We start from the raw sequence: 26,362 nt of genomic DNA on the forward strand, positions 1-26,362 counted from the left end.
GGTGTGTCCAACCTGGACGCCTCATGAGTGCTACAGTAGTGTGCACATGCCTGCTGCTTTAGCAGTGATTAACTTCCTTGAAACACATGGTGGAATAGACGGTCCTGGGCATACCAGCAGGGCCCTAACTCTGGAACCTGTGTCCAGGGTAAATTAATAGAATCCCAACTTTAACTCAGTGTATGGAGACATGTTCTTTTTGCCAATACTTAGCGTCCACAGAAGCATTAGAAGGGGCACAGAGCGCGGGCTGGGATTTATTTGGTCCCTGTGTTCACAGTGATGTCCCTACGGACAGGTCTAAAGAACCTAATGAGAGAGCAAATCCAGGTTCCTCCCTGTGTGATAGAGGGATGCACATGATTAACTCTTGGCCACTCCTCATGCCACCTGCCTGAACAGTCACCATGAGAACGTGAACATTAAGAGCCTGTATGCTTGGAGCAAATCAGTTATGCTGTGTTATGTATATTATGGGCATTTTTATAGTACCAATTAACATTATTACAGCATCAAAGGACTTCATCTGGGTGCCCTTTTGTGTAGGTCTGGGAGTGTCATCAACAACTTATGCCTGTTGGTGTTGGTTGTGTGAGGCTGTTCAAACTAATTACAGACAGATCTTGGGAGTAAACATCTTGTCAATTTGGCTGCACATAAAGGCACAATTATTTTTATCAGTACGTTCACACATTTGAAAAAAGCTTAATGAATATGGCCCATAAAGTATACTTATAGACTATACAGAGCAGTGACTGGTGGACCTTTGAGCAAATTGTTCCTAATATTGCCTATGTGAGTAGGGAGAACCCCTGGGTCTGTCCCCACAAGAACATTGCTTGAAAAATGGACCAAATGGCGAATTTTATAGCAGTGTTCTTTGATTATATTGACCTTAAAAACTATGGGCCTAATTCACAAAGGGACTTACAACTCGTAAAGTTACAAATGCAGAGTCTCTGACCTCGGGCGGAGTCTCCGCACTCGGGGCGGAGTCTCCACACTTGGGGCGGAGTCTCCGCACTGAGCTCTGCAATGCGGAGATTCAGCCCCGAGTGGGAGATTCACACTTGTAACTTTATGCGTCGTGAGACCCTTTGTGAACTGGTTGCAGACTAGCTGAAAAGCAGATCAAAAGGGGAACTCAAAATGTTTCAGTTCTTCTGGGTGTGTCCCAGGACACAGGATCTTTGTGTCCCTGGAACAACAAATCACAGAGAGACTGGTACAGTGTCCCACTATCACGGAGGGGAAATAACAACCATAAATCACATGCTGCTTAAATTACACCACTTTTATGGTTCAGCAATTGTTTATTGACAATCACCAAGCATCACCGCGTACAATAAACAAAGACTCATTGAAACTTTGAAAACAATGACAGCCTGCAAATCCCCCTCACTCACCTGATATACCAGATGCGTGGTGGTGCTAGAGATTTTTATGAGTTTATAGCATTGTGTAAGAGTGTGAAGTATGCATTCAAACACACACACACACATGTACAGACTGATAACATGACTGGTTTTAAACAAACTTCATATGATGAGTAAAAGTGTATTTTTCTAATGGCTTTTACCTAGGCCACATTTCTGTGTAAAATGCCATCTTGCTCACGATAAAATACATTCCTATCACTCATTCAGTGCTCCCCCACTGCACACATCTCGCCCATGAGCTCCACAGGGCACAGTCATGCTGTAATATATTTAGGTATTTTCAACTGTTGTTGTTTTGTTCCTGGTGAGCCTTCCCCAGTTCAGCTGTAACTTGTACCATGTTTCGTTTTCCTTCTGCTGCTTTACTGAGACCTAGTCCTTCACATAACACTCTATTGTTGGTGTATCAAATTCTGTTCAAACATCTCTGGATGACATTAGCATAGAGTGATATATAATTTTTCATGTGGAGGGATAGTGCTTAGGTATTAAGGCAATATCACCTTAATTTTTCATGTGCTTTGACTGCAATTATACCTTTGCTCACACCAAGTTTAATTTTACAGGTGAGCTAGAAGATATCCCTAAAACCTAATTTCTGCTAGAAATGCTGTCCATTTTTCTACTCACTTTGTTGCCCATTTGTGACTTGGAATAACTGTTGATTTTGCATACTCCTTATAACTCTATATGGATAGCCTTCATGGCAGTGACTCTGTACCGCTTTACTTTTGAATTATGTAATAAAACCCTTAGCTTTTTATTGATCTAGAACTCAGATATTGATTGGGCCCAAATTAATTTAAAACTGGAAATATTTAATGAGTTGTATTTTCCCTGAATTTGGTGTTTTTGGAGGTGCCTTAATGGGGGGACACATTGCTTCATTGAATTGAGGTTTAACACTGTCTTTGATCTAGATAAATGTGGGAACACTGTTTGAGACACATGTTAAGGTTTCATGTTTTTGGGGCACAGTGTTTTCCTCCCACAGTGGCATTGCACTTTCAATGGAAACCAAATTATTCCAGTGTTGTTTGCCTGGTTAAATGAAGGAGAGCTAAGAAAGGGAGTGAAACAAAAGCAAGACTGGCATTAAATACATATTGTTTAGGAGGAAATTCAAGAGAGCATCCATCAGGACCTCACTATAAACTACACTAAATCAACACGTCTCACACGCTGGGGAATTATACATAGGTGTGGCAAAACTAATACAGTCATAAAGCTTTCCGACAAATCAGTCAGGTGTTACCAGTCGATGGCTCACTGTCCTTTCCAGGGGACAGGTCAAGTCTGGCATGGCTTTGTGAAAATGTAGAACTTGTCCTTATGTATAACTTATAATTTAGCAGGAGTCAATAAGGTAGTCTACATATCCTTGGAGACAGAATCCTTCTTTGGGGCATGGAGGGCTTGTCACCTCCGCTGCGTGGCATGACAGACATCTGTGAACATATGGACCACCACTTGTCTCAGGCAGTGACCTCGTGGCTATCTATTTGGTTTAAAGGTCAATTCTTGTTGTCTTTGGCCTCCAAACTCAGGAAGAACAGTTCCAATACAGGAAGCACCAGTAAGACATCTTATGAGGATTTGGAAAACCTGCAAATGTTCTATGGGAACATAAGGTGCTCCATCAAATAGTTCCTCAATCAAGAAACATCAGGTGACAGCTCGCACATCGTCTCCCTCATTAATTATTGGAATTGCAATGAAATGTAGATTGGAAGCCCTAGCGCTGTGCACCAAATGTTATTTGGGAGCTTATTGGGTGTGTCACTGTGCTCACTGTTCCTCTCAACAATCCTGACCTGCTCAAAGCTTTGTACCATCTACTTAGATGACACCACTCTACTGCACTCCAGTGCTGAAGCACCATCACGCAGTGGGGTTGAATGTGCCGTATAGCGCTAGCCGGAACCATGGCTGCCCACTCTACCCAGGGGCACTGCCTTTCAACTCTCCTTGACACCACCACCTTACAGGTGCTGCCATGTCACTCCCTTTCAGGCCCACGCACATTGGGGGCATAGTGAATCCAATTTAGTGTTTATTGAGATTCAGTAGATTAGTTTAGCCCTTTGGTTTGCATGGCTGTGCCCCACCACCTTGTGACTTTTATCCTACTTAGAGTGCTCTGTTTTAATCCATGTATTTTATTATTTCTTTTAAGATGGCTGCCATTGTTTATCGTTATGGAAATGTTTTGATTTGCATTATCAGTGCCACTCTTTGAAGGCATCACTATCAGCGTCATAATCAAGGGATATACTAGGTATTCACATCATGTCCCTTTCTGACTTACGCATGACAGGAAAATAATGTACACTTGTTGGGGATTGGCTACATAATTTCTGCCGCAAGTCTGTCTCCTTATCAAAGGGTTTGGCAACATACCTGCATCAGGGGTCCTACATAATCTGTATAAATACATCTCACGCAGACAAGTTATCAGAGGGATTCCTTCCACGTGCCATCTGCACTGCACTTCACCTGGCTGCAGAAATCAGCCTTTGTGTCACCACCGAGTCTGACCTAGAGACCTCATTCCAAGGTAATGAGGGTTGGGGCGCTTCTCATGGGCATGGTACTGGCAGATTAGGTTTATCACACCGAGCTCTCATTAGGTTAGAGATTAGGTTCTCTATGCTAGAGATTTTACATTTCATGTTTATAGCAAGATGATGGGGGTTTTTGTATTCACGACTCTCATCTTCACTGTTATGCTTCTTTTATTGTTCATTATCCTAATCATTGCAGCTCCTGCATTTTACCATAGATTGCAGTCTTTTCAATAAACCTATTGAAAACTTTCCTGAATCTCCTTTATTGCCTGTGTGTGACTGAGACTTGTTGCTAACGAGAGAAAAGGGTAACTTCCGTTCCACCACGACTCCCCTGAAATGTTGCAATCTACATTCCATGCATAAGGCTGCTAGAAATCACCTTTTACTGTATGGGTTTTTGGTGAGGTACTGCTTGTGAGCCAGGAGGGTTGGGCTGACACTTGTGACTTGTTGTATGAGTGACTCAGTCACCGACAAACAAAAGTGCTGTCATCTCTAAACCAGCAATCTCGCCCAGGAGCAACAGTACAGCTAGGACAGGGGCTGGCATTTTTTCCTTCTCCAAGCACCAGAAATGTGTTTTGGTGTTTTGCAGAAGAGTAGTGGCCCAGGCTTGTAAGAGCCTCTGTTACAACCAAGAGCTCACCACATTGCTGTTACCTTGTGTTTAGGGACAGGATTCTACAAATCCATTGTTTATTTAAAGTGATCTGGAAGTGTGACGACTGGAAAGATTGCTTGCTTGGTAATCACTGTGGGCCCAATTCACAAAGGAAAACTTAGGCCTGAACCCTAAGTTTAGACCTAGAGCCTAAGTTTAGACCTGAAGTCTGAGAGCCTGATTCATAAAGATAAAAGTAGACTGAAGGTCTAAATTTACCTTTGTGAATCAGACCTTGATTGCAGTGTCATGGTCAGTATTCCTTTGAATAATCAAATCACAAATAACACCCTTTGTTCAGCCAGTATTGTTGCCCTAATCTGAAAACAAAACATGTTGGGCAGACGCCTGGCCTTCGTGACACATTCCAGAGAGCAGCTGTCAAGCCCCACTACTGTAGAAGAAATATGATTTAAAACAACACCTTCACTAAACCCCATCTCAGATAAATTAACCAGTTTTTCTATAATTGTTATGTTAGCGCATATGCTACAAAATAGTAAACTAGTGTTTTCATTATTTCTTTTATTAAGCATGCTACTGTGTGAGAAAAGCATACTTATAATTGCATATCTAGCTAACGTAATTCATCCAGTGAAAAGGTACAGAACAACATTTATTATGTTGTATTGATCCATAATGCCATCTTGAGGTTCTGGTAACAAGTAAGTCTGTGTGGTTTACCATGTCACCTATTTTCTAACACTAATTTCCCCTCCATCTAGACAGCTATGAACTTCATCCTTACCTCTGATCTCTTTTAGTCACTTTACCTCCTAGTTTTCCTTTCACCCCATCCCTGCCTCCCATTGCCTCACCTCCCTCTCTCAAGGTGACCCTCGCCCCCATCTCTATAACCGCAAGAAGTGCATTCAAATGATGTCGCCTCACCCATGAAGTGTTGCGTTGGATTAAACCCATGTACATAGCCAAACTCATCACCTTGCCCGGAGGCGATCCCCGAAGCCTACGTCCGCTCACCTGGAAGTACCTGACTTCAAAGCCTCTCTTGTATGGAAACATTCCCATACATGCCAACATTTTAGGAGAGGAAAGAAACAAAAGAACAGGGAGAATGTATTTCCCCCTTCGAATTCTATTGAATGAGAAGCAATTTAGGAGACTCCTGCCTGAACCGGGTCTATTGGCATGTATGCATTCCTTTTCCAGGGATGTGGCCTCTGCTTGGAAATCTCTAGCCTACGGTAGCAGAACTGAACCCACCAATCTCACCTAAAACTCCCCTTAATGCCGGCCTCTCCTCTCTCATATACGCCACCTCTGTGACCCAAGGTTTATCCACTTTCTACATTTGTGATGTCATCCCACGAGCTTTGTGTAAAAGCGCCTACTACTCTGGTGGGGCAGATGCAATAGAATAACATGTTACATGAATAAATAAATCTCTATGGGCCTTATTACGAATTCAGTGGATGGGAAGACCCGTCTGCCGAACTTCCAATGGGGAGGTTGCCGTCCAAGGGGCGAGCATCCCCATGGGACCTCCCTTATCACTTATTTTAAAGACTAACACCAAGGATGTAGGATGCTTCCAGGCCTGGGAGAGGGGTGAAGACAGCACGAATATCCTGAAAACTGAGTTAAGATTCTCGCCTCATTGCATCGTATTTTTAAACTTCAAAGCTTTGCGAAGTAAAAAGGTGGCAAAGTTTTTTTTTAAAACATGAAAATCTGTAAAGTGGCCCTGAATGGCAGCAGAAACACTTCTGCTGCACATGACCAGGAGCATGCTGCAGTCAAAGTTCTACATCTTAAACTTCTGACAAGCAGCTTCCCTCCCCTTCCTCACAACCGAAGCCCATCATGAAGTATGTAGCCCATTGGGTGCTGATTTCTGCCTTAACAATTTGACAGAAGTGGACAGATGCCAATAGCTAAAATATCAGATCATTAAATACTTTGTTGTTTGTACCCATTCATCTTCATGGCCCACCCATGCATTATTACGGCCCACCCAGACTTTATTACGGTCCTCCCAAACAAGAAAATCTTACAGCTAGGCCTGCTTAACCATTTCTTCTTTCTTCACTCTGTTCATTCTCTTTCTTTTCTTCTTCATTCTACCCCTTTTTAGGTCTCACCTTCTCCCTGCTTTTCTTCCCTGCCCTTTGTTTTCTTTCTCTCAATCCCTGCTTACCTCTGACTATGGGTGTGATGCCGAATTGCGCCTTACACTTAGATTTATAAGTTTATTGGTTGCCCCAGAGCTATCGCCCCCAGCTCATTGGTCCAATGTTTCGTGGACAAGAAGCAGACGGGGAGCTTTGGTGCAAAGGGAATGGGCGATGGCTCCAGGTAATGACCAGCGCTCCAGTTCAAGTGGAAATGACTGATCAGTGGTTATCTGAGTACTGGGACAGGAAGGTGGTCAGGGGTTCAGGGAGGGATTCATACATGGATTTAGGTAGGGTGATCAGACGTCCTGGATTACCGGACAGTCCTGGTTTTCAAAGGATTGCCCCAGCATCCCGAAGCTTTTCTTAACTTTGAATACATATCCAGGTTTTGGAACCAATCTCAAATCTTCCTGCAAAGCAGAATTGAAAGGTATAATTGCCACCTCTAAAATATAAACAAGTTTACGTAATTTATGTCTCTCTTGCAGGCAGCACAGGAGGAAGTCAGCTGCGTGTTCGCAGCAGAGGGGAGAGAGAGTGGGCAAGAAGGCTGGGAGCCCCAGAGTGAAGGGCCTGTTGCTAATGTTATGTAGAGGTAACCTTGTATGTGTTTGCCTAACTATGTAGGCATACACTTAAAAGCCTATGTTTGCTGTTTACGTCTGGCCTCCACCTGCGCTTCCTATGAGGAAAACATAGATTACGTGAGAATGCCTGTTAGAAATGGGGTCTCTAGTTGGCAGTCAGTTTACACCCTGTCCAAGTGGGGACCCTCACTTTAGTCAGGATAAGGGAGTCACACACCTAAGATAACCCCTGCTCACCCCCTTAGTAGCTTAGCACAAGCAGTCAGGCTTATTTCAGAGGCAATGTGTAAAGTAATTGTACACACACACACACACAGTAATACAGTGAAAACACCACAACAGTACTCAACACCAGTTTTAGAAAAATAGCCAATACTTATCTGAGTAAAACAAGACCAAAACGACAAAAATCCACCATACACAAATAAAGTTATCACTTTTTAAAAGTTTAAAAGAGTATTAATCATGAAAAATCAGTGGTTGTATCCTTATAATGGACAATACTTTGGATGCATCTAAAACAAAGATGAAGCTGGCCGCAAAGGAGGTGATGCATCGGAAAAGCAAGCGATGCATAAATTATTTTCACGCTGGACAGGCGATGTGTGGGTTATTTTCCTGCGCCGGCTGGCGATGCATCAATTCTGTTACCACCTGGCTGGCAATGCATGGATTCTTTAACCACCGGACTAGCGATGCATTGATTCCTGGTTGCGGAGCAAGATCGATGTAGAGAAATGACGCCCAGGGAAAATGCATGGAAAATCCAGAGACAGGGCAGCGATGGATCCACACTATAGCAGGTGATGCGTCGATTTTGTAGCCCTGAGACAGGTGCTGCATTGATTTTTCAGCCATGGCGTAGGTGCTGCATTGATTTTTCTGCTGTAACGCCCTCAGTGAATGAATCTCCACTCAGGTTACCAGCCTCCACTTCTAAGGGCCCAGGGACTGGATTTGGCACCACTTATCAAGTCAGGACTCTCAGCAGAAGATCCCAGGCACTGGCAGATGGAGTCTTTGATGTCCCTGAGACTTCATACCAGGAGACAAGCTCAGTTCAAGCCCTTGGAGAACCTTGGAAAGCAGGATGTAGAAAGCAAAGTTCAGTCCTTTAACTCCCAGGACAGAAGCAGCAAGCAGCAGGCCAGAACAGCAAAGCAACAGGCAGAGTGGCAGTCCCTCATACAGCATCCAGCTCTTCTTCCTGGCAGAATGTCCTCAGTCCGGAAGTGTTCTAAAGTTGTGGGGTCAGCAGTCCAATACTTATACTAATTTCTGCCTTTGAAGTAGGCAAACAACAAAGGAAAGTCTTTGAAGTGCACAAGACCCTGCCTCTCCCTGTCCTGGCCTCAGACACACTCTAGGGGGTTGGAGACTGTATTGTGTAAGGACATGCGCAGTCCTAGTCAGGTACATGTGTCATCTCCTTCCTCTACTCTAGCCCAGGAAACCCCATCAGGATATGCAGGACACACATCAGCTCTCTTAGTGTGACTGTCTAGAGTGAATTCACAAACAGCCCAAATTTCAATCTGACCCAGACATGTATTCCACAGCCAGGCAGAGGCACAGAATGGTTAAGCCAGAAAGTGCCCACTTTCTAAAAGTGACATCTTCAAACTTGCAATCTAAAAAACAACTTCACCATAAGATGTATTTTAAATTGTGACCCCCTAGGTCTATATCTCTATCTGCTCCCAATGGGAAACTGCACTTAAAAGATATTTCAAATCAACCCCCATGTAATCCTATGGGAGAGATAGGCCTTGCAATAGTGAAAAACGAACTTAGCAGTATTTCACTAACAGGACATGTAAAACACACTAGCACATGTCCTACCATTTAAAAACACTGCACCCTGCCCACTGGGCTGCCTTGGGCCTACCTTAGGGGTGGCTAACATGTAGAAAAAGGGAAGGTTTGGGCCTGGCAAGTGGGTGCACTTGTCCAAGTTGAACTGCCAGTTCACAACTGCACACTCAGACACTGCATTGGCAGGCCTGAGACATGCTTACATGGCGGGTGGCATAATCAGTGCTGCAGGCCCAATATTAGCATTTGATTTACAGGCCCTAGGCACACACAGTGCACTTTACTAGGGACTTACTAGTAAATCAAATATGCCAATCATGGAGAAACCAATCACCAATCCAATTTAGACAGAGAGCGCTTGCACTTTAGCACTACTCAGCAGTGGTAAAGTGCCTAGAATCCCAAAACCAGCAAAAACAGATCAGACAAAATAGGAGAAAAAAGTCAAAACGTTTGGGGATAACCCTGCAAAAAGGGCCATTTTCAACAATGGCTTTCAATTGCTGCTTTGCAAGATATATATGTGTTGGGGGGGAGGGCAGCGGCCACAGCAGAGTTGCTGGGCTGAAAACTGAGTGCAGGGCATGATGGTTATTGTGCAGGCTAAGGTGACGAAGGGAGCACAAGCTGGACAGCAGGCAATCCCCTTCCGGGTCTTATTACATCTCCAGCAGGCACGGATACAAAGATGGCAAGGGGACAGCTCAGACTGATTCACCACCTCTTATGGGCAGAAAGTGAATCGTCAACATCTATATGGATCAGAGCGAGTTTTTGGAGTGGTGTTCCAGCACTGACGAACCCATTGAAATGGTTCACAACTGTGGTGTCAGACTGAAATGGGAAATCCAATACTAAGTCAACCTTTCGGTGCTAGGGACCCAAACGAGTTTCCCTGATTAGGGATTCAGTCTAAAGGATGGATATTTGTGAACAAAGCTCTGCCCATGGACTGCTCAGTGGCATATGCTGTATTTGAGAACTTAACTTAATTCCTGAAATGGGTGATAAAGACAGTTGTGGGAGATCTGAGCCATTCCTTAACTGCCTTGATGATCCTCTGTTAAGTCCCATCTGCCCCACTGTTTGCATTACCCTGGTCTGCTTTGGGTCGCAGTCCATGCCTAAGCCCGACATGGTGGCAAGGCCTTTTCATCTCATCTCATCTTATCTCATCAAGACTGTGGGACTTCATTCCTCCTCTCTCCTCTCTGAAAGCAACCTCTTTCAAATCTGCAAACATTAAAAAAATGGCTTTTTAATCAGTAAAACCTGGCACTGCTTACCCACCCTGTTCAGCATCACAGTGACTCTCAGCTACTGTGTGCTCTTGAAATACTAATACAAATAGTACAAATAATCAGAGCTTAATTTATAAAAATAACTAAATACATTAGTTAATTAATTAATTAATTAATTGCAGGTGCCTAAAGTTTTTATTAGGAACACACCGCCGGCACTGCTACATGGCCAACGCCAAGGCTGTCTACTCTCGATTCCACCCTGAGGTTCTTTCATCCACCACCCTACAATTCCTATCTGTTTAGCTCACTCTCTCAGGTTCTAGTCTACCCCTTCTTTCACCTCTTGTCACTGTTTCCCAGTCTTTATCTGCTTCCCTCTTCCTTTCATAACTTTCTCTTTCCTGCTCTGAATTGAAGTCTGATGATGAAAAATAAGTATCCCCAAAAGCAGCCCCAAATCAGCAATTCTGTCTGTGCTCATGAACAAAGTTTCTGTGCTCAAGAGAAGAAGTGGGTGGCCATTTGCTTATGTACTTATTCTAAGAAAAGATCCTGCGCCCAATAAGCTGGAACCTGTATGTAACACTGCACCATGTCAGAAGCAAAAACCTATTGTAACACATGGGTTAGGAGAAGAAAAAGCAGGGGGAACTTAGGGCCAGATGTATGAAAGGGTTTTACCCATTCTGTGTCAATGGGAAAATGTGTTTGTACATATGGCCCTTAATCTGCAATGGAAAGTTTTCAGGCAGCTAGATGAGGAAAACTTAGTAAAACACAGGATGTGAGGGGAAGATAATGAAAAATCAGGGCGCACTGGCCATGCCCAGAGAAGAGACCTTGTCAGTCATAGGGAAAGAAGACACCACGTAGGTGAAATGGTGTTGTGTACAGCTGTCAAGGGTTTTTCTTATACAGCCTTTGTGTCTAGTTTCTGATAATTGCCCTTCCCATAGTTTGTGGATCTTCCCAATTTGTAATGTTTAAGCACTTGCATACTTTTTGCAAACTGGAACTTTTTCCAAGCGATAGACAATATTTCTTCACAATAGCCAATATTTCCTTGCGAGTGCTAGTTGGCTCTAAAACGGATATGGCGTTTACTTGCATGCTAACTTTAAAAGGTTTTCCTTGTGGATTTGAAACTGAATGGGTGTTGCCTGTCTTTTTGGATTAGTCACCCTAGCTACCATAGGTGCGGAGCAGTGTGATGGGTTGGTGTCTCTGGGTTGCCATGCTTCGTAGTGGGTTGGTGTTTCCATGATGGTGTGTAGTATGACAGGTTAATATACTAGCAGTGCACTACAGTGTGGCGGGTCAGTGTCCCCAGAGTACAGTGCAGTGTGGTGTCTAAGACTTGAATGTGTGACTTTGAATACTGTCCAGTGTGGCGAGTTGGTGTTCCTATGAAGCAGTGAAGTGTGGTGGGTTGCTGGTTTTCGGATGTTATGAGGTGTAGTGGGTTGGTGACTGTAGGATGCAGTGAGGTGTGGCGAGCTGGTGTTCCTAGGATGCAACTGAGTGGTGGGTTGGTGACTGTAGGATGCATTGCAGTATGGTGGGTTGGTGTTCTTAGGATGAAAGGAGTGTGGTGGATTGGTGACTGTAGGGTGCAGTGTGGCAAGGTGATGTTCCTAGGATGCAATGAAGTGTAGTGGGTTGGAGGCTGAAGGAGACAGTGCAGTGTGGCAAGCTGGTGTTCCTAGGATGCAATGGAGTGTGGTGGGTTGGTTGGTGACAGTAGGATGCAATGAAGTTTGGTGGATTGGTGTTATTAGGATGCAATGGAGTATGGTGGGTTGGTGACTGTAGGATTCAGTGCAATATGGTTTGTTCTGCCTTCAAAGAATGCAGAGCACTGTGGTGAGTTGTTGTTGCAAGGGTGAAGTGCAACATATTGCAAACAATGTAACTACTGCATGCTTCGCTTTGATGGTTTATGTTTTGTAGGATGCAGTACAGCACTGTCTCCAGGATGCATTGCAGTGTGGTGGGCTATTTTTTCTAGGATATAACACAGTGTGGCAGATTACTGTCCCCAAGATGGTGTGTATTATATTAGCACCCCTAGGTTGCAGCGTGTTGGGTTTGTTTCCATACGAGGCAGTGGGAGAATGCAGTTCTTGGCAGTGGCCAAGCCATGCAGGGTAAAAAGGTGAGCTGGTGTCCCTGTGGTTTAGTGTTATTGGTGTGTAAGTATCCGTAACATGCATTTCAGTGCAGTGGGCTGTTGCCTCCAGTACAGTGGGTTAGTGGTTGTAGGGTATACAGCTCCCCGGTGTACGGTGGGTTAGTGGCTGTAGGGTATACAGCTCCCCGGTGTACGGTGGGTTAGTGGCTGTAGGGTATACAGCTCCCCGGTGTACGGTGGGTTAGTGGCTGTAGGGTATACAGCTCTCCGGTGTACGGTGGGTTAGTGGTTGTAGGGTATACAGCTCCCTGGTGTACGGTGGGTTAGTGGCTGTAGGGTATACAGCTCCCTGGTGGGTTAGAGTGCTTGTGACTCGCTGCTGAGGGGCACATGGGCATCTCAAAGGTTGCAGTGCAGTATGGTGGATTAGTGTCTTTTATGTGAAGTGCAGTTTGGGTGAGTGGAGATCCATAGGATGCAGTGAATTTTGCTGGGTTAGTGTTCATAAGATACAGTGGCATTAGATGGGTTCAACTTCTTAGCATGTAGAACAGTGTGGTGGGCAGTGCAGCTAAGCTTCAGGTCACTGTAAGTGAGACCGATTTTTAGGCTGAAAAATACACAAACATGTAGCAGCTCACTTCAAAGGTCCTCACTGGCTCCCAGCCAAAGGCAGTATTACATTCATCATGTATAAAATCATAGAAGGCACAGCCCCAAATATATGCAAGACAAAATGGTAATGTATTCACCAACACACAGCTGAGGCTCAGCAGAAGAAGAGCTCCTGGTCACCGTACACCCATATATAAGCACAGAAGTGAGAGACATTCTTTAGTGTAGCTCCCCTCATCTGGAACCATCTGCCCAGGCATATTGTTCCATCTCAGTCACTGAGGCAGTTCAGATCGAGGCTCAGAACGCACCTTTTCAAATCTCATGTGTGTCACCTATTGGCCAGTGTTTACTGATTAGTGTTGAAAAACATGTTTTCTATGCTTCAATTCCTTTGGTGCACTGACCTTACAAATACCCTCTGGGCGTTGTCACTCCAACCGCCCATCCATGGGACCACCCCCTTCACTATGTAACCTTCGTGTGACATATGTTACTATGCATTTTAATGGATCTTATGTTTCTATGTAACTCTTCCTCTATGTCCTTAGGCTCTCCTAAGTTGTGCATGTGCCTCTAAGTGATGGTGCATGCAGTGTGTGCAATATGAGTAAAATAAACACAGGCAAAAGGGGAAGTGCTGCAAGGAATAGTTAATAATATGCAAAATTGTGAAGTAGTGTTCCCTAGATGCAAACCAGTGAGTGGTTGTTCATTAAATCTCATTAAGATGCAAAAATGTCTTGTATGTTATCCTATTCCATTACTACAGGCTCAATTGTGTAGCATAGTGTCTTACTCTTAGATATGCAAAAGATCTCCATCACCTGTGGAGTGACCCTAGTACTCAATCCTTCACCTTTCATCTTCAACGTTTACACCGAGCTGCTTGGTGCTCTACTCACAGACAAAAGCATCAAGATTTACCAATCTGCTGGTAATACACAGCTCCACCAGGAAGTCTCTTCTGCTTCAGAAATCCAACTCCTCAAACCCTGCTTGCACATCATCCTGACCTGGGTGTCCAGAAGCCAACTGAAGTTCATCCCAGCCAAGACAGAATTCTACTATTTGCCAAGAACAACAAACAAGAACTAGTACAAACCAGATTCAATGACATGAACGTTGAGAGCTTCGAACCCCAAATTCCATCCCATTTCAAATCACTTGAATTCACCCTGGACAAAATCCTCTCCCTCAAGCAGTACAGTGCTACAAACAAACACAGCCTGGTACCAGCTCCCTCTTTGAAAGAAAGTCAAACCGTTTTCTCCATAATGTGACTTCAGTTTCTGTAAATAGCGACTGCTCTTAAAGCCCTCGTGCTGTTGCATCTGAATGGTGATAATGCCCTAGTCTATGGCCTCCCAGGCTCAACACTGGCACCCCTTGAGGCCATCATACACATTGCAGCATGTCTCATCCAGGGCCTGAAGAAATATCCTGATGGACCTCCACTGGTTCTACTTGCTGCTCCACACCTTCTTCAAAACCAGCGGCATCATTTTCAAAGAAAACACATCCAACACCCCTGCTTACCTTTCAGACACGCTCACCATCTTTGGTGTTCTCGTACATCCAAAGCTAGGGTACAGACAGGCTGCAGACTAAGAAGTGTTAAAAAGAAAAAAAACAGATGGCAGGCCTTTTCCATCTATGTTGCCAGTATCTGAAACAACATCCGCAATCCATTAGTACCACCACAACACCGCTTCTATTTATGAAAGGGTTGAAGACTTAGGGAGTGATTTAGAGATTGGCAGACGGGTTACTCCGTCACAACGTGACAGATATCCCGTCCGACGTATCACGATTCACATTGGATATAATGGGATCGTAATACGGAGGATGGGATATCCATTACGTTTGTGATGGAGTGACCCCACCCGCCAAACTCCAAATTAGTCCCATAGCTCGTTAAAAGACGCTACATCACAAGAACTAACCGTCCACAACCCAGCTTCCCCTCCCGTTACTCGTTGGCTTTAGGCTTGTCTTCCACACTGTACAGCACTCAACTGCCTTTTGGCTAGGATTGTGCTATAGAAATCCCATTTACACACATTCTACTACTGCATGTCCCCTTGCACAAGATGTGGTCGTACCAGATGCTGTTGTACTACTGCGGGCATCCTTGGGTAGCATAAGCTGTTACTCTCAGATGTGCCATCTGTTGTGCCCTTGAAGGAGCCCTTGCTCATATACTGTTGTTCCACCACTGCAGGCTCCATTATAAAGCATGGGCTCTTGCTTTCAAACACCTCTCCCTGCTCCTCCATACACACTCCCTGGTCTAGTATGGGTCCTTACTATCAGACCTGTGTTCCTGTTCTATCATTGAAGGCCCCCTCATGTAGCATGGGCTCCTACTCTCAGATGCCCTCTTCAGTTCTTCCGCTGCAGGTGCCCTGCCACAGCATGAGGCATCACTTACAGGGTTGTCCGCTTGTTCCACTGCAAGCTCCCATATATAGCACTGGATCTTACCCTCAGATATATACTCTTGTCCGACACCTGCAGGCTCCCTAGCATGGCACTTACTCTCAGGTACATGCTCTGGTTCCATGGCTACCGGCCCCCTTGTGTAGCATGGGTTTTTACTTTCAGATATATACTGGACAACACAACAGCAGAACCAGAGGAATATCTATGGATCCAGAGAGAGGTATGAGCATGGCACCAGAGGCAGAGGAAGGAGCATGGCACCAGAGGCAGAGGAAGGAGCATGGCACCAGAGACAGAGGAAGGAGCATGGCACCAGAGGCAGAGGAAGGAGCAGGGCAAGAGGAAGAAGCAGAGCACCAGAGACAGAGGAATGAGCAGAGCACCAAAGACAGAGGAAGGAGCATGGCACCAGAGACAGAGGAAGGAGCATGGCACCAAAGACAGAGGTATGAGCAGGCACCAGAGACAGAGGAAGGAGCATGGCACCAGAGACAGAGGAAGGGACATGGCACCAGAGACAGAGGAAGAAGCATGGCATAAGAGGCAGAGGAAGGAACATGGCACCAGAGGCGGATGAAGGAGCATGGCACCAGAGGCAGAGGAAGGAGCATGGCACCAGAGGCGGAGGAAGGAGCATGGCACCAGAGGCGGAGGAAGGAACATGGCACCTGAGGCAGAAGAAGGAGCAGAGCACCAGAGACAGAAGAAGGATCAGAGCACCAGAGACAGAGGAATTAGTATGGCACCAGAGACAGAGTAAGGAGCATGGCACCAAAGACAGAGGTATGAGCATGGCACCAGAGACAGAATAAGGAGCATGGCACCAGAGGCAGAGAAGAAACATGGAACCAGAGACAAAGGAAGGAGCATGGCATAAGAGGCAGAGAAAGGAACATGGCAACAGAGGCGGAGGAAGGAGCATGGCACCAGAGACGGAGGAAGGAGCATGGCACCAGAGACAGAGGAAGGAACATTGCACCAGAGGCAGAAGAAGGAGCATGGCACCAGAGACAGAGGAAGGAGCATGGCACCAGAGGCAGAGGAAGGAACATGGGACCAGAGACAGAGGAAGGAACATGGCACCAAAGACAGAGTAAGGTACATGGCACCAGAGGCAGAGGAAGGAGCATTGCACCAGAGACAGGGGAAGGAGCATGGCACCAGAAGCAGAGGAAGGAGCATGGCACCAGAGGCAGAGGAAGGAGCATGGCACCAGAGACAGAGGAAGGAGCAGAACACCAGAGACAGAGGAAGGGGTAGAGCACCAGAGGCAGAGAAAGGAGCATGGCACCGGAGACAGAGGAAGGAGCACAGTCTTAGACACACAGAAATGAGCAGCAGCTGGTGCAAACAGCCAGAGTGATGCACATGGCCTGGAGCACACCACACAAGAGATCACTAAGAGCAAAGTCGAAGCTGGAGGCTGAGAGTGCCAGGGGCGTTACACGATATAAGGAAGTGGGTAGGATAACTGACCCAGCCAGCCCCCATCTGCCCTGAATAGCTGCTGTCCAGTAATGTCTATTCCCCGGTGTGTTTGCATGCGGCTTCTGTTACAGGAAGTGTTTGTTTGTTTGCCCTCACGGACTTTTTAATCTGTTTATCGTGACTTTCCGAAGAGGCGCTGATAAGGTGTTAATCGTTTACCTTGTGCCCGATGTGCCCTGCCTGCCAGGAGTGCCAACTGCGAGGGATAGGGCACTAGAACCATTTATCTGTGGAGCTGACAAAAACTAGGCCGAGGTCATGACACACAGGGCACTGAGGGGATCAGCTGCGGGTGTGGCACACACAGGACACTGAGGGGATCAGCTGCGGGTGTGGCACACACAGGGCACTGAGGGGATCAGCTGCGGGTGTGGCACACACAGGGCACTGAGGGGATCAGCTGCGGGTGTGACACTCACAGGACACTGGGGGGATCAGCTGCTGGTGTGACACACACAGGACACTGAGGGGATCAACTGCAAGTGTGGCACAGAGGACACCGAGGGGATCAGCTGGTGGTGTGACACACACAGGACACTGAGGGGATCAGCTGCGGGTGTGACACTCACAGGACACTGGGGGGATCAGCTGCTGGTGTGACACACACAGGACACTGAGGGGATCAACTGCAAGTGTGGCACAGAGGACACCGAGGGGATCAGCTGGTGGTGTGACACACACAGGACACTGAGGGGATCAGCTGTGGGTGTGACACACACAGGGCACTGAGGGGATCAGCTGCGGGTGTGGCACACACAGGACACTGGGGGGATCAGCTGCTGGTGTGACACACACAGGGCACTGAGGGGATCAGCTGCGGGAGTGGCACACACAGGACACTGGGGGGATCAGCTGCTGGTGTGACACACACAGGACACTGAAGGGATCAGCTGCTGGTGTGACACACACAGGGCACTGAGGGGATCAGCTGCGGGAGTGGCACACACAGGACACTGGGGGGATCAGCTGCTGGTGTGACACACACAGGACACTGAAGGGATCAGCTGCTGGTGTGACATACGCTATACGGGCTTCATTGCTAACGAACACACACTGAAGGGGCTCAGCTGCTGGCATGACGCACCCTGAAGGGGCTCAGCTGCTGACATGCACACCCTGAAAGGTCAGCTGCTAGCATACACACAGAAGGGGCTCAGCTGCTGGCATACACTGAAGGATCTGCGAATGGCATGACACACGCTGAAGGACTCAGTTGCTAGCATGACACCCACTATAGTGGCTCAGCTAATGGCTTGACACACACTGTTAAGGGCTCAGTTGCTGCCATGACACACACGTATGTGTCAGCTGCAGGCATGCACACACTGAAGGGGCTCAGCTGCAGGCATGACACATAAAATACACTAAAGGTCTTGGCTATCAGGGAGCTCACTCAGTGCTTCAACGGGGGGCAGGCCCATGGAACGGTGGGAGAAAATCCGGAGCAGACCAGTGAAAACATTCGTGACAATTAACGACCACCAAAGGCTGCCTTGTGTGTTCGCGCTCCGAGCTTGTGTTGTTCAAATGAGGACTCTGTCGACCTTTGAAGGATAAAAGGCTGAATGGGCTGTATCAGATTCAGAACATGTGTCCTATTCGTTCAACGGAGATCTCTGCCACAGAGACAGAGCCCATTAAGATCGAGCTCAGCGAGACACCCGCCTTCGGGTAGTTTACGAGGTCACACGGGGCAACAAAAGCTGGAGCCTCACTGTCAGCGGGGTGAAAAGTGCCGGAAGAGTGAGGACGGAAGAGACCGCCACGGAGGTCACTGCTCCTAGAAGGTGGGGCAGCTGTGAGAGCAGGAGGGGGGCACGTATATATGTGAGCAGCAGACCCTCAGTGGCAGGCGGGTGACAGGCATGCGTGCGAGCATGGCATGCGGGGGCGTGGGTGGGTGACAGTTACATATGTGAGCAGAGGCGGGAGGGTGACAGTCCAATGGTGTGATACCCACCTTAAAGCGCTTCGACGCCTCGTCGGGGGTATTAAGCGCTACAGGAATGCAATTACAGCACAATATATGTGCGCAGGGGCACATGGGCGGGGACACGCGGGGACACACAGGTAGAGAGCATTACCACACGGGGAGCGGCTGAGGTAGCGGGGACAGGTGGCATCCACCTGTGGGGTGCATTATCAGAAGCAGGGGCGCGTGCGAGAGGGGGCACACTTGAGGGGCATCCCCCGAGGGGTACTGGCAGCTGGGAGGGCGGTGGCAGGTTCTCTACGGGGACCTAGGAAGGGGCATTGCTATCTCCCTTCCACTGATGGGTGAATGCGCCTAGAAGCCCCCTAGCGCTGCAGAGAGAGAGGAGGACGGACTCACTCTTTGGCCTCCAGGCTGTCGGCGCTGGCGGAGAAGGCCCGGGGCACATAGCCCTCCTTGCCCCCCTGCTGCACGTAGAGCCAGGGGCCCTGCTCCTGCAGCACCTCGAAGGCCTCCCCCTTCTGCAGCCGCAGGTCCTGGGTGGTGCGGGGCAGGTAGCTGTAGATGGAGACGTAGTGGCTCTGGCGCTGCAGGCCCCCCCCGCCGTCCTTGTGGTCGGGGCCCCGGGGGCAGCAGGGGCCCCCGGGGCAGCAGCAGTACCTCTTGCACACAGCCAGCCCCATGCCGCCTCATGCTCCCCGCCCGGCCATACTCAGGGCGCTGTGGCTGCCCCGGCTGGTGCATTCCTCCCCGTGTGAACCAGGAAGTCACCGACCTGCTCAGCAGGTCCCACTGGCTGCCAAGAGAGCTGCCGAGATCTGCCGAGGCACGTGCATGCCTCGCAGCACTAGGCTCAAGTGTATGCAGTGCTTTATTCGAAGGTCCAGCCTCCTTCTAGGCACTCTTCTGTCCAGGATCACACACGGTGTCTGTGAAGATGGGGTTGGGAGCCAGTTCGTCTGGTTTTAAAGGCGCCAGATTAGCCCTCGAGCAATGATACTCAGAACGGTAAAAGGCTAAATAATTCATCCTTCCACCCACCCACCGATATCACCATTACACCATTACATGATGTCATCCATTCATTCTTTCATCCATAGTTCAATCTTTCAACATTCCGTCCATCCGTCTAGCCACCGGCCCATCCATATTCAAACCTATCCATCCCTCTCCAGACCCATCCATCAAACCCATCCTTACAATGTCCATCCACCTTTCCACGCATACATGCCTCCATCCATCCTTTCACTCATCCAATCCAACCATCCTTGCCCTTATTCATCCATCCTTTCTCTCATCCCTCCATTTACCCTTTCACTCATCCAATCCAACCATCCTTGTACTCATTCATCCATCCACCCTTTCACTCCATTCATCGATCCATCCAGCCTTCCATCCACCCATCCTCCCTGTCACTCATCTATCCATTTTTCAATTATCCATTCTTACCTCCATCCTTTCATTTATCTATCCATCCATCATTTTGCTGATCCATCCAGCCACCCTTTCACTTCATCCACCAATCCACCCTTTCACTCCATCATCCACCCATCCTCTCTTTTAATCATCCATTCATCCATCCTTTCACTCATCTATCTACCCTATCAGACATCCACCTACTCATCCACCTATTCATCCATCTATCCATTTACCCTTTAAATCATCCATTCATCTTCTCACTCACTCATCCATCCTTTTTTGTCATCCATCCACCCTTTACTTATCCATCCATTCATTCATCCTTTCACTTATCCATCCATTCACCCTTTCACTCATCCATCTACTGTCCCTTTCACTCATCCCTCAGTTTTCACTCACCCATCCATCCTTCCTTTCACTCACTTACCCACCCCTCCCCTTTCACATTGATTATGAGAGCTTATCTGCCGAGTTGTAGTCAGAGGAGGCCCATCAAGAACTCCACACCCGCCGTAACTGCTAAACTGGGGGGTTCACCACGCCCCTGCTTTCTGAGGCCTGGGGGAAATTCAAAGGTAAGGAATCTGCAACTAGAAATCTCTGTCACATCTGTGGGGTACATTTTCAGAAGCCGGGGTACGTGCGAGGCAGGGCACACATGTGGGGCATCACCTGCAGGGTATTATTAGAAGCAGGGGCAACAGGCAGAGCATGTGATGGTGGGGGCATTTAGCTATGAGGTATTATCAGAAGCAGGGAAGGGAGGTACGTGGGGCATCACCTACGAGCTATAATTAGCAGCATGGGCAGCTGGGAGGGTGGTGGCAGGCGCAGGATCTCCATGGGGACCTAGAAGAGGTCGGCTATTTGCCTTTCACTGATGTGTACATCTACATGAATGGGTGGATGAACGTGCCTAGAAGCCCCCTAGCGCTGCACATGGCCTCTCTGGAGCCAAGCTTATACACGGCACAGAGAGAGAGGAGATATCTGGCATCGGGAAGGGGGATGGGGTTGAGCTCACTCTTTGTCCTCCAGGCTGTCGTAGTGGCTTTGGCCCTGCAGGTCCCCCGCCGTCCTTGTGGCCGGGGCCCCCAGGGCAGCAGGGGCCTCTGGGGCAGCAGCAGTACCTCTTGCACACAGACAGCCCCATGCTGCCTATAGCTGCCCCGGCTGGTGCATTCCTCTCCTTGCACATCCCCTGCCTTGTGAACCAGGAAGTCACCGACCTGCTGAGCAGGTCACACTGGCTGCCAAGAGAGCTGCCGAGATCTGACGCAGCTACAGCTGTCTCTTACCAGGAACTTGCACACCACACAGCACTGGGCTCAAGTGTATATTGTGCTTTATATTAATGTTCAACCTGCTTCTAGGCACTCTTTCGGTTGAAAATGTGATCTGCTCAGGCTCACACACGATGTCTGTGAAGATGGGGTTGGAAGCCAGTTCATCTGGTTTTAAAGGTGCCAGATTAGCCCTTGAGCAATGATACTCAGAAGGGTAAAAGGCTAAATGAGCCCTAAGGGGACCTAAACTTTTGTCTCACTGGAACTCAACCTGACCAAGGAAGCAGCCAGAAAGTTAAAATACCCCCCACTTTGAATCAACACTCTTCTGGCACTATGAAAGTGAAACAAGTCATTGCGATCCTCCCCAGAAGAGCTTCTCTCTTTCATTCAAGCATCTACGCATTCATCCTTCCATCCTCCCGCTGATTTCCCCATTACACCATTACACCAGTTTGTAAATGTGGCACACTATAGGGGACTACTTGCGCTGCTGCTGCATAAGAACACTGATGCTAGGGAGGCACAAGGGGCTTGTAAATAAGCACCATAGAGTATTATTCTTGGGTATCGCCTATGGTTTTGTCTTTAAAAGGGTCTGGTGAACTCCGCTTATGCGTAGACTTGCGTAGCCTTAATAAGGAGATTTGTGTAGATAAACAACCACTTCCTAATATTCCCTCTTTGGGGAATAGCCAGGGCTGATACCAAAAGCCTGCCCTGAAGGAACTCATTCTTGCATGCATTGCCCATGCAGTGAGCATGACACACATGTGCCTCAAGATTGTAGGGGCACACAGGATTCAAAGTAGCAGACCCTCTGATTGGATCAGCCTGTCAATCAGAGGTGATAAAAGTCTGGCCTGAGTGGTCAGTGGTTGTTCAAGACTGATATTTGGTTCTAATAAGCATCTACAGAAGCCAGCTGTGTGCCTGTGGTCTGAAGGCAAAGAAACTTGCTCACCGCATCTGAACTTCAGAGAGTTTTCTCTGTTATGGCTGGATTCTGCTATGAAGAAATTTGCCAGCTGTGAAGGAGCAAAGGCGTTAGTCAGCAGCCTGAATGCAGAGGACCAGCTTTGTTCTGAGGCTTGTCGAGCATCGGCTTGGAAGAGAAGGAAATTGGAAACAGCTGATCAAGATATGAAAGCTTGCAGCACATCAACAGAGACAAAAGGCAATGGGGAAGCTTGATCACAGTCCTTGAAGGTGAGATCACTTTGCCTAGACCCCTCCCCTGTGCTGTGGGAGCTTGTGCAATACTTCCAGCTCCCCTGGAAGCTGGGAAGGGTGATCTGGGGTACAGGCACCCCTACCTTTCTCTTTGTGACACATGGGGGTACCAGGGTATACTGGCCTTCTGACCAGCCAACTACCCTCCAACAGCTAGCCAGTAACTACTGCACTAGTGGGACTTCAGTAAACTGTGCCAAGACATCAGGCATGTATGATCAGATCCCTGACACCACAAGACTGGTGTTCTTGGTAAGGACGGGATGGCACTTTTATTCTTTGGGTGGTGGGCTCTGGGAAAGATCTGTAATGTCTGACTTCACATCATATGCTGAAACTACACCATTGCAATACAAGGATTGGTATCATGGCTCTAGGTAATGAGAGCAACCCTGTGCAACAAGGTCTGTAATATGCAATGCTAATTGTGTGTCTACATGCTAACTGTGTTTTTATAGTGCTTAGCGTCTAGGCACCATAATACTGTTTGGGTCAGAATTATGGCCCAGAGGATTGTAGAGATGTTTGGTTTTCACTGTTTATTCTTGTTTTATGTTTAGTATATTTCTCTTATGTGTATTAAAGTACTTTTCCTTTTAAAAAGTAAAGCACTGACTGGGCATTGATCTTATTGGCTGGTAGTACGGTGTGCACTGTATTCTGTATGTTTAAACCCACATCACCTCCTTGAGTAAGCCTTGGACTGCTCTGCCTCACTACCCTGAGAGAGTCAAGGGCTGGAGAGGAGTACTTGATTATCCAGTTTTGGGTCCACTAGTACTGAGGCCCCAGGACACCAGTGGGGAACCCTCCAGTTGATGCGATTGGAACGTAGTAACTTCTGAGTGCCCTGGTGTCCAGTAAACCGGGTCTAACAATCAGGAACTTACAAAATCTCTCAATTTCATGGGAAGATTGTTTGCTCTGATACTCTTACCAGCCTCACATTGTTCTCCTTTATCTATTGCATTGTCATCACAAAAACTGTTAAAACAATTGCAAAGCGAAGGTCTGACAATGAAGTTTTCAAAATGTAAGTTCAGGCAAGATAAAGTTTAGTACTTGGGACAAGAAATATCAAAAGAGGGTATAAAACCAAAACACAACCTTGTGGAGAGTATTTTAAAATCTCCTGCACCCATCTCTAAAGATCAATGTTTGTCATTCATGGGCTTAACAGAATTCTATGGGAAATTTGTACAGGATTATGCAACAAAAGTGTATCCCCTCAGGCAATTACTGAAGAAAAGTGGCAAGTACGAATGGGGTACCAAACAACAAGATGCTTTTGATTTATTAAAAAAAGCTGTTTGTGGATAGACACCTCGTTGTACTGACAGCCAATCCCTGCTCCTGGTGGGCCACTACATTACAAGCGGGGGTAGAAGATGGATCTCTGGTTCTGGGCAGCATGATGGCCCATTAATGGCCTAATGTCCCCTACGGATCCCTACAAGCATATTAGCATAGAGACATGCTTGAAGACTGTCACCAATCATGATCACTGCGTGTTGTTATCCATAACTGTGCACAGTGTTAGAGATTGTGGTGCTCGGCACTTCTTTGACCGTGGGCTGAGGTGACATTCTACTACAACCTTTTCAGCAACATTTTGATCGCAGGGATTCCCACTCCCCTTATTACAAATCCATAATGGGACGGGACAATCCCGAGCAATGGAAGCTCATGTTTAAGCAGAATAAAAACGCCTGGCGACAGCACTCCCTGTCGGATACTGAGGATGGCCCGGTAGAGGAGACCACCTATGGAGCAACGGATGGCACCGCTGCCATAATGGCAGAGCTGCAAGCAGGCTTCACATCAATCAATGCATCCTTCAACACCCTCACACACAGGCTAGATTGCATGAGTGAGCAGCTAGACTGATAAAACGTGAGGCTAAATGGTGCCAAGATGTGTATCTCAAAACTGGAAGATGACGCCTCATCAGTCAAGAAGCGGATAAAAACAATTCAAAATGCTGCTGAAGGCACAACACTTAGAAGCAGGCCCCTGCACAATATTAGGAAATGGGGAGCCCTACTAGGGAAGCACAGGTGACTGACTTGGTATGCATGACGTGGAACATTAGAGGCTGTGATAACAACCATAAAGGAAAACAGGTGCTATCCTACCTAGCACAATGCTGCATCAAGGGAGCATTTCTCCAGAAGACCCATCTTTCACCTCCAACACTTGTCCCTTTGCATCGACATGGGGGGACCACTGTTACTTCTCTTATTAGCTCCTATTCACGTAAGGTGTGCACTTTGATCCATAGGTGTGTCCCATTTGTCTACAGGGCCAGCTTTGTTAATTATGCCTGCAGGTATGTGATACTGTCTGGTATTTTAGCAGACAAGCGCATAACACTGGTCAATATATATGCCCTGTAGGAAAGTGCCACTGTTGGCATGGTTAGCCCCCCACCCCCACTTTTTGCCTAGTGTTGATGCCAACTTTGATTGAAAGTGTTCTGGGACCCTGCTAACCAGGCCCCAGCACCTGTGTTCTTTCCCAAAATCTGTACCTTTGTTTCCACAATTGGCACAACCCTGGCACACAGTTAAGTCCCTTGTAGAAGGTACCCATGGTACTAAGGGCCCTGTGCCCAGGGAAGGTTCCCAAGGGCTGCAGCATGTATTATGCCACCCTGGGGGACCCCTCACCAAGCACATGTACACTGCCTATGCAGCCTGTGTGTGCTGGTGGGGAGAAAAAGACAAAGTTGATATGGCACTCCGCTCAGGGTGCCATGCTCACAAACCACTGCCTGTGGCATAGGTAAGTCACCCCTCTAGCAGGCCTTACAGCCCTAAGACAGGGTGCACTATACCACCGGTGAGGGCATAGCTGCATGAGCAATATGCCCCTACAGTGTCTAAGTCTTTTCTTAGACATTGTAATTGCAGTGTAGCCATATAGAGTACCAAGAACTCCTGAGGACAGCGGCCCTGTCTAAGAAAAACCCACTACCAACGACTCCCCCCTCACTCCGGATGCATAAGTCCTGACCACTCTTCACCTGATTACCATGGCCCGTGTCCAGGTGGTCCACCCTGCTAGAGAGGGTCCCCAGGCAATTGCGAGCAAGTGCCCACCCTGGGTTGACCTTTCCACCCCTCCACGATGACACCTGCAGAGGGAATCCCGAGGATCCCCCTGACCACGAAGCACCAGACAAAGATATCCAATGCCTAAAGGTACATTGCACCCGTAGTTCCCAGGACTTGGAGAACCTGACCTTTGGTGCAGCAACGTTCAGAAGGCGGCCCTCCTCCCTGTCCAGCCTGTGGTCTGCCTGAGATAACCTCCCGGACCTCGCCTGCAGCCTCTAAGTGACCCCCGGGGTCCCCTC

General features: G+C 47.5%; 1 protein-coding gene across 2 annotated transcripts in view; it reads right to left on the bottom strand.

The window, feature by feature from the left end:
• LOC138295335 (tyrosine-protein kinase-like) overlaps nucleotides 1-19,841 on the bottom strand; it is a 195,513-nt gene extending 175,672 nt beyond the window's left edge. The window contains exon 1 of one of the 2 annotated variants that reach the window (XM_069233563.1): nucleotides 19,466-19,841. In XM_069233563.1, the coding sequence (XP_069089664.1) occupies nucleotides 19,466-19,749 (284 nt within the window). In that variant the 5' untranslated portion in view covers nucleotides 19,750-19,841. The remainder of the gene's footprint in view (nucleotides 1-19,465) is intronic. The other variant, XM_069233564.1, reaches the window with a different exon arrangement.
• Between the last annotated feature and the right edge of the window lie 6,521 nt (nucleotides 19,842-26,362).

The sequence above is a fragment of the Pleurodeles waltl genome, chromosome 5 (genome assembly GCF_031143425.1).
Source record: "Pleurodeles waltl isolate 20211129_DDA chromosome 5, aPleWal1.hap1.20221129, whole genome shotgun sequence".
NCBI lineage: Eukaryota > Metazoa > Chordata > Amphibia > Caudata > Salamandridae > Pleurodeles > Pleurodeles waltl.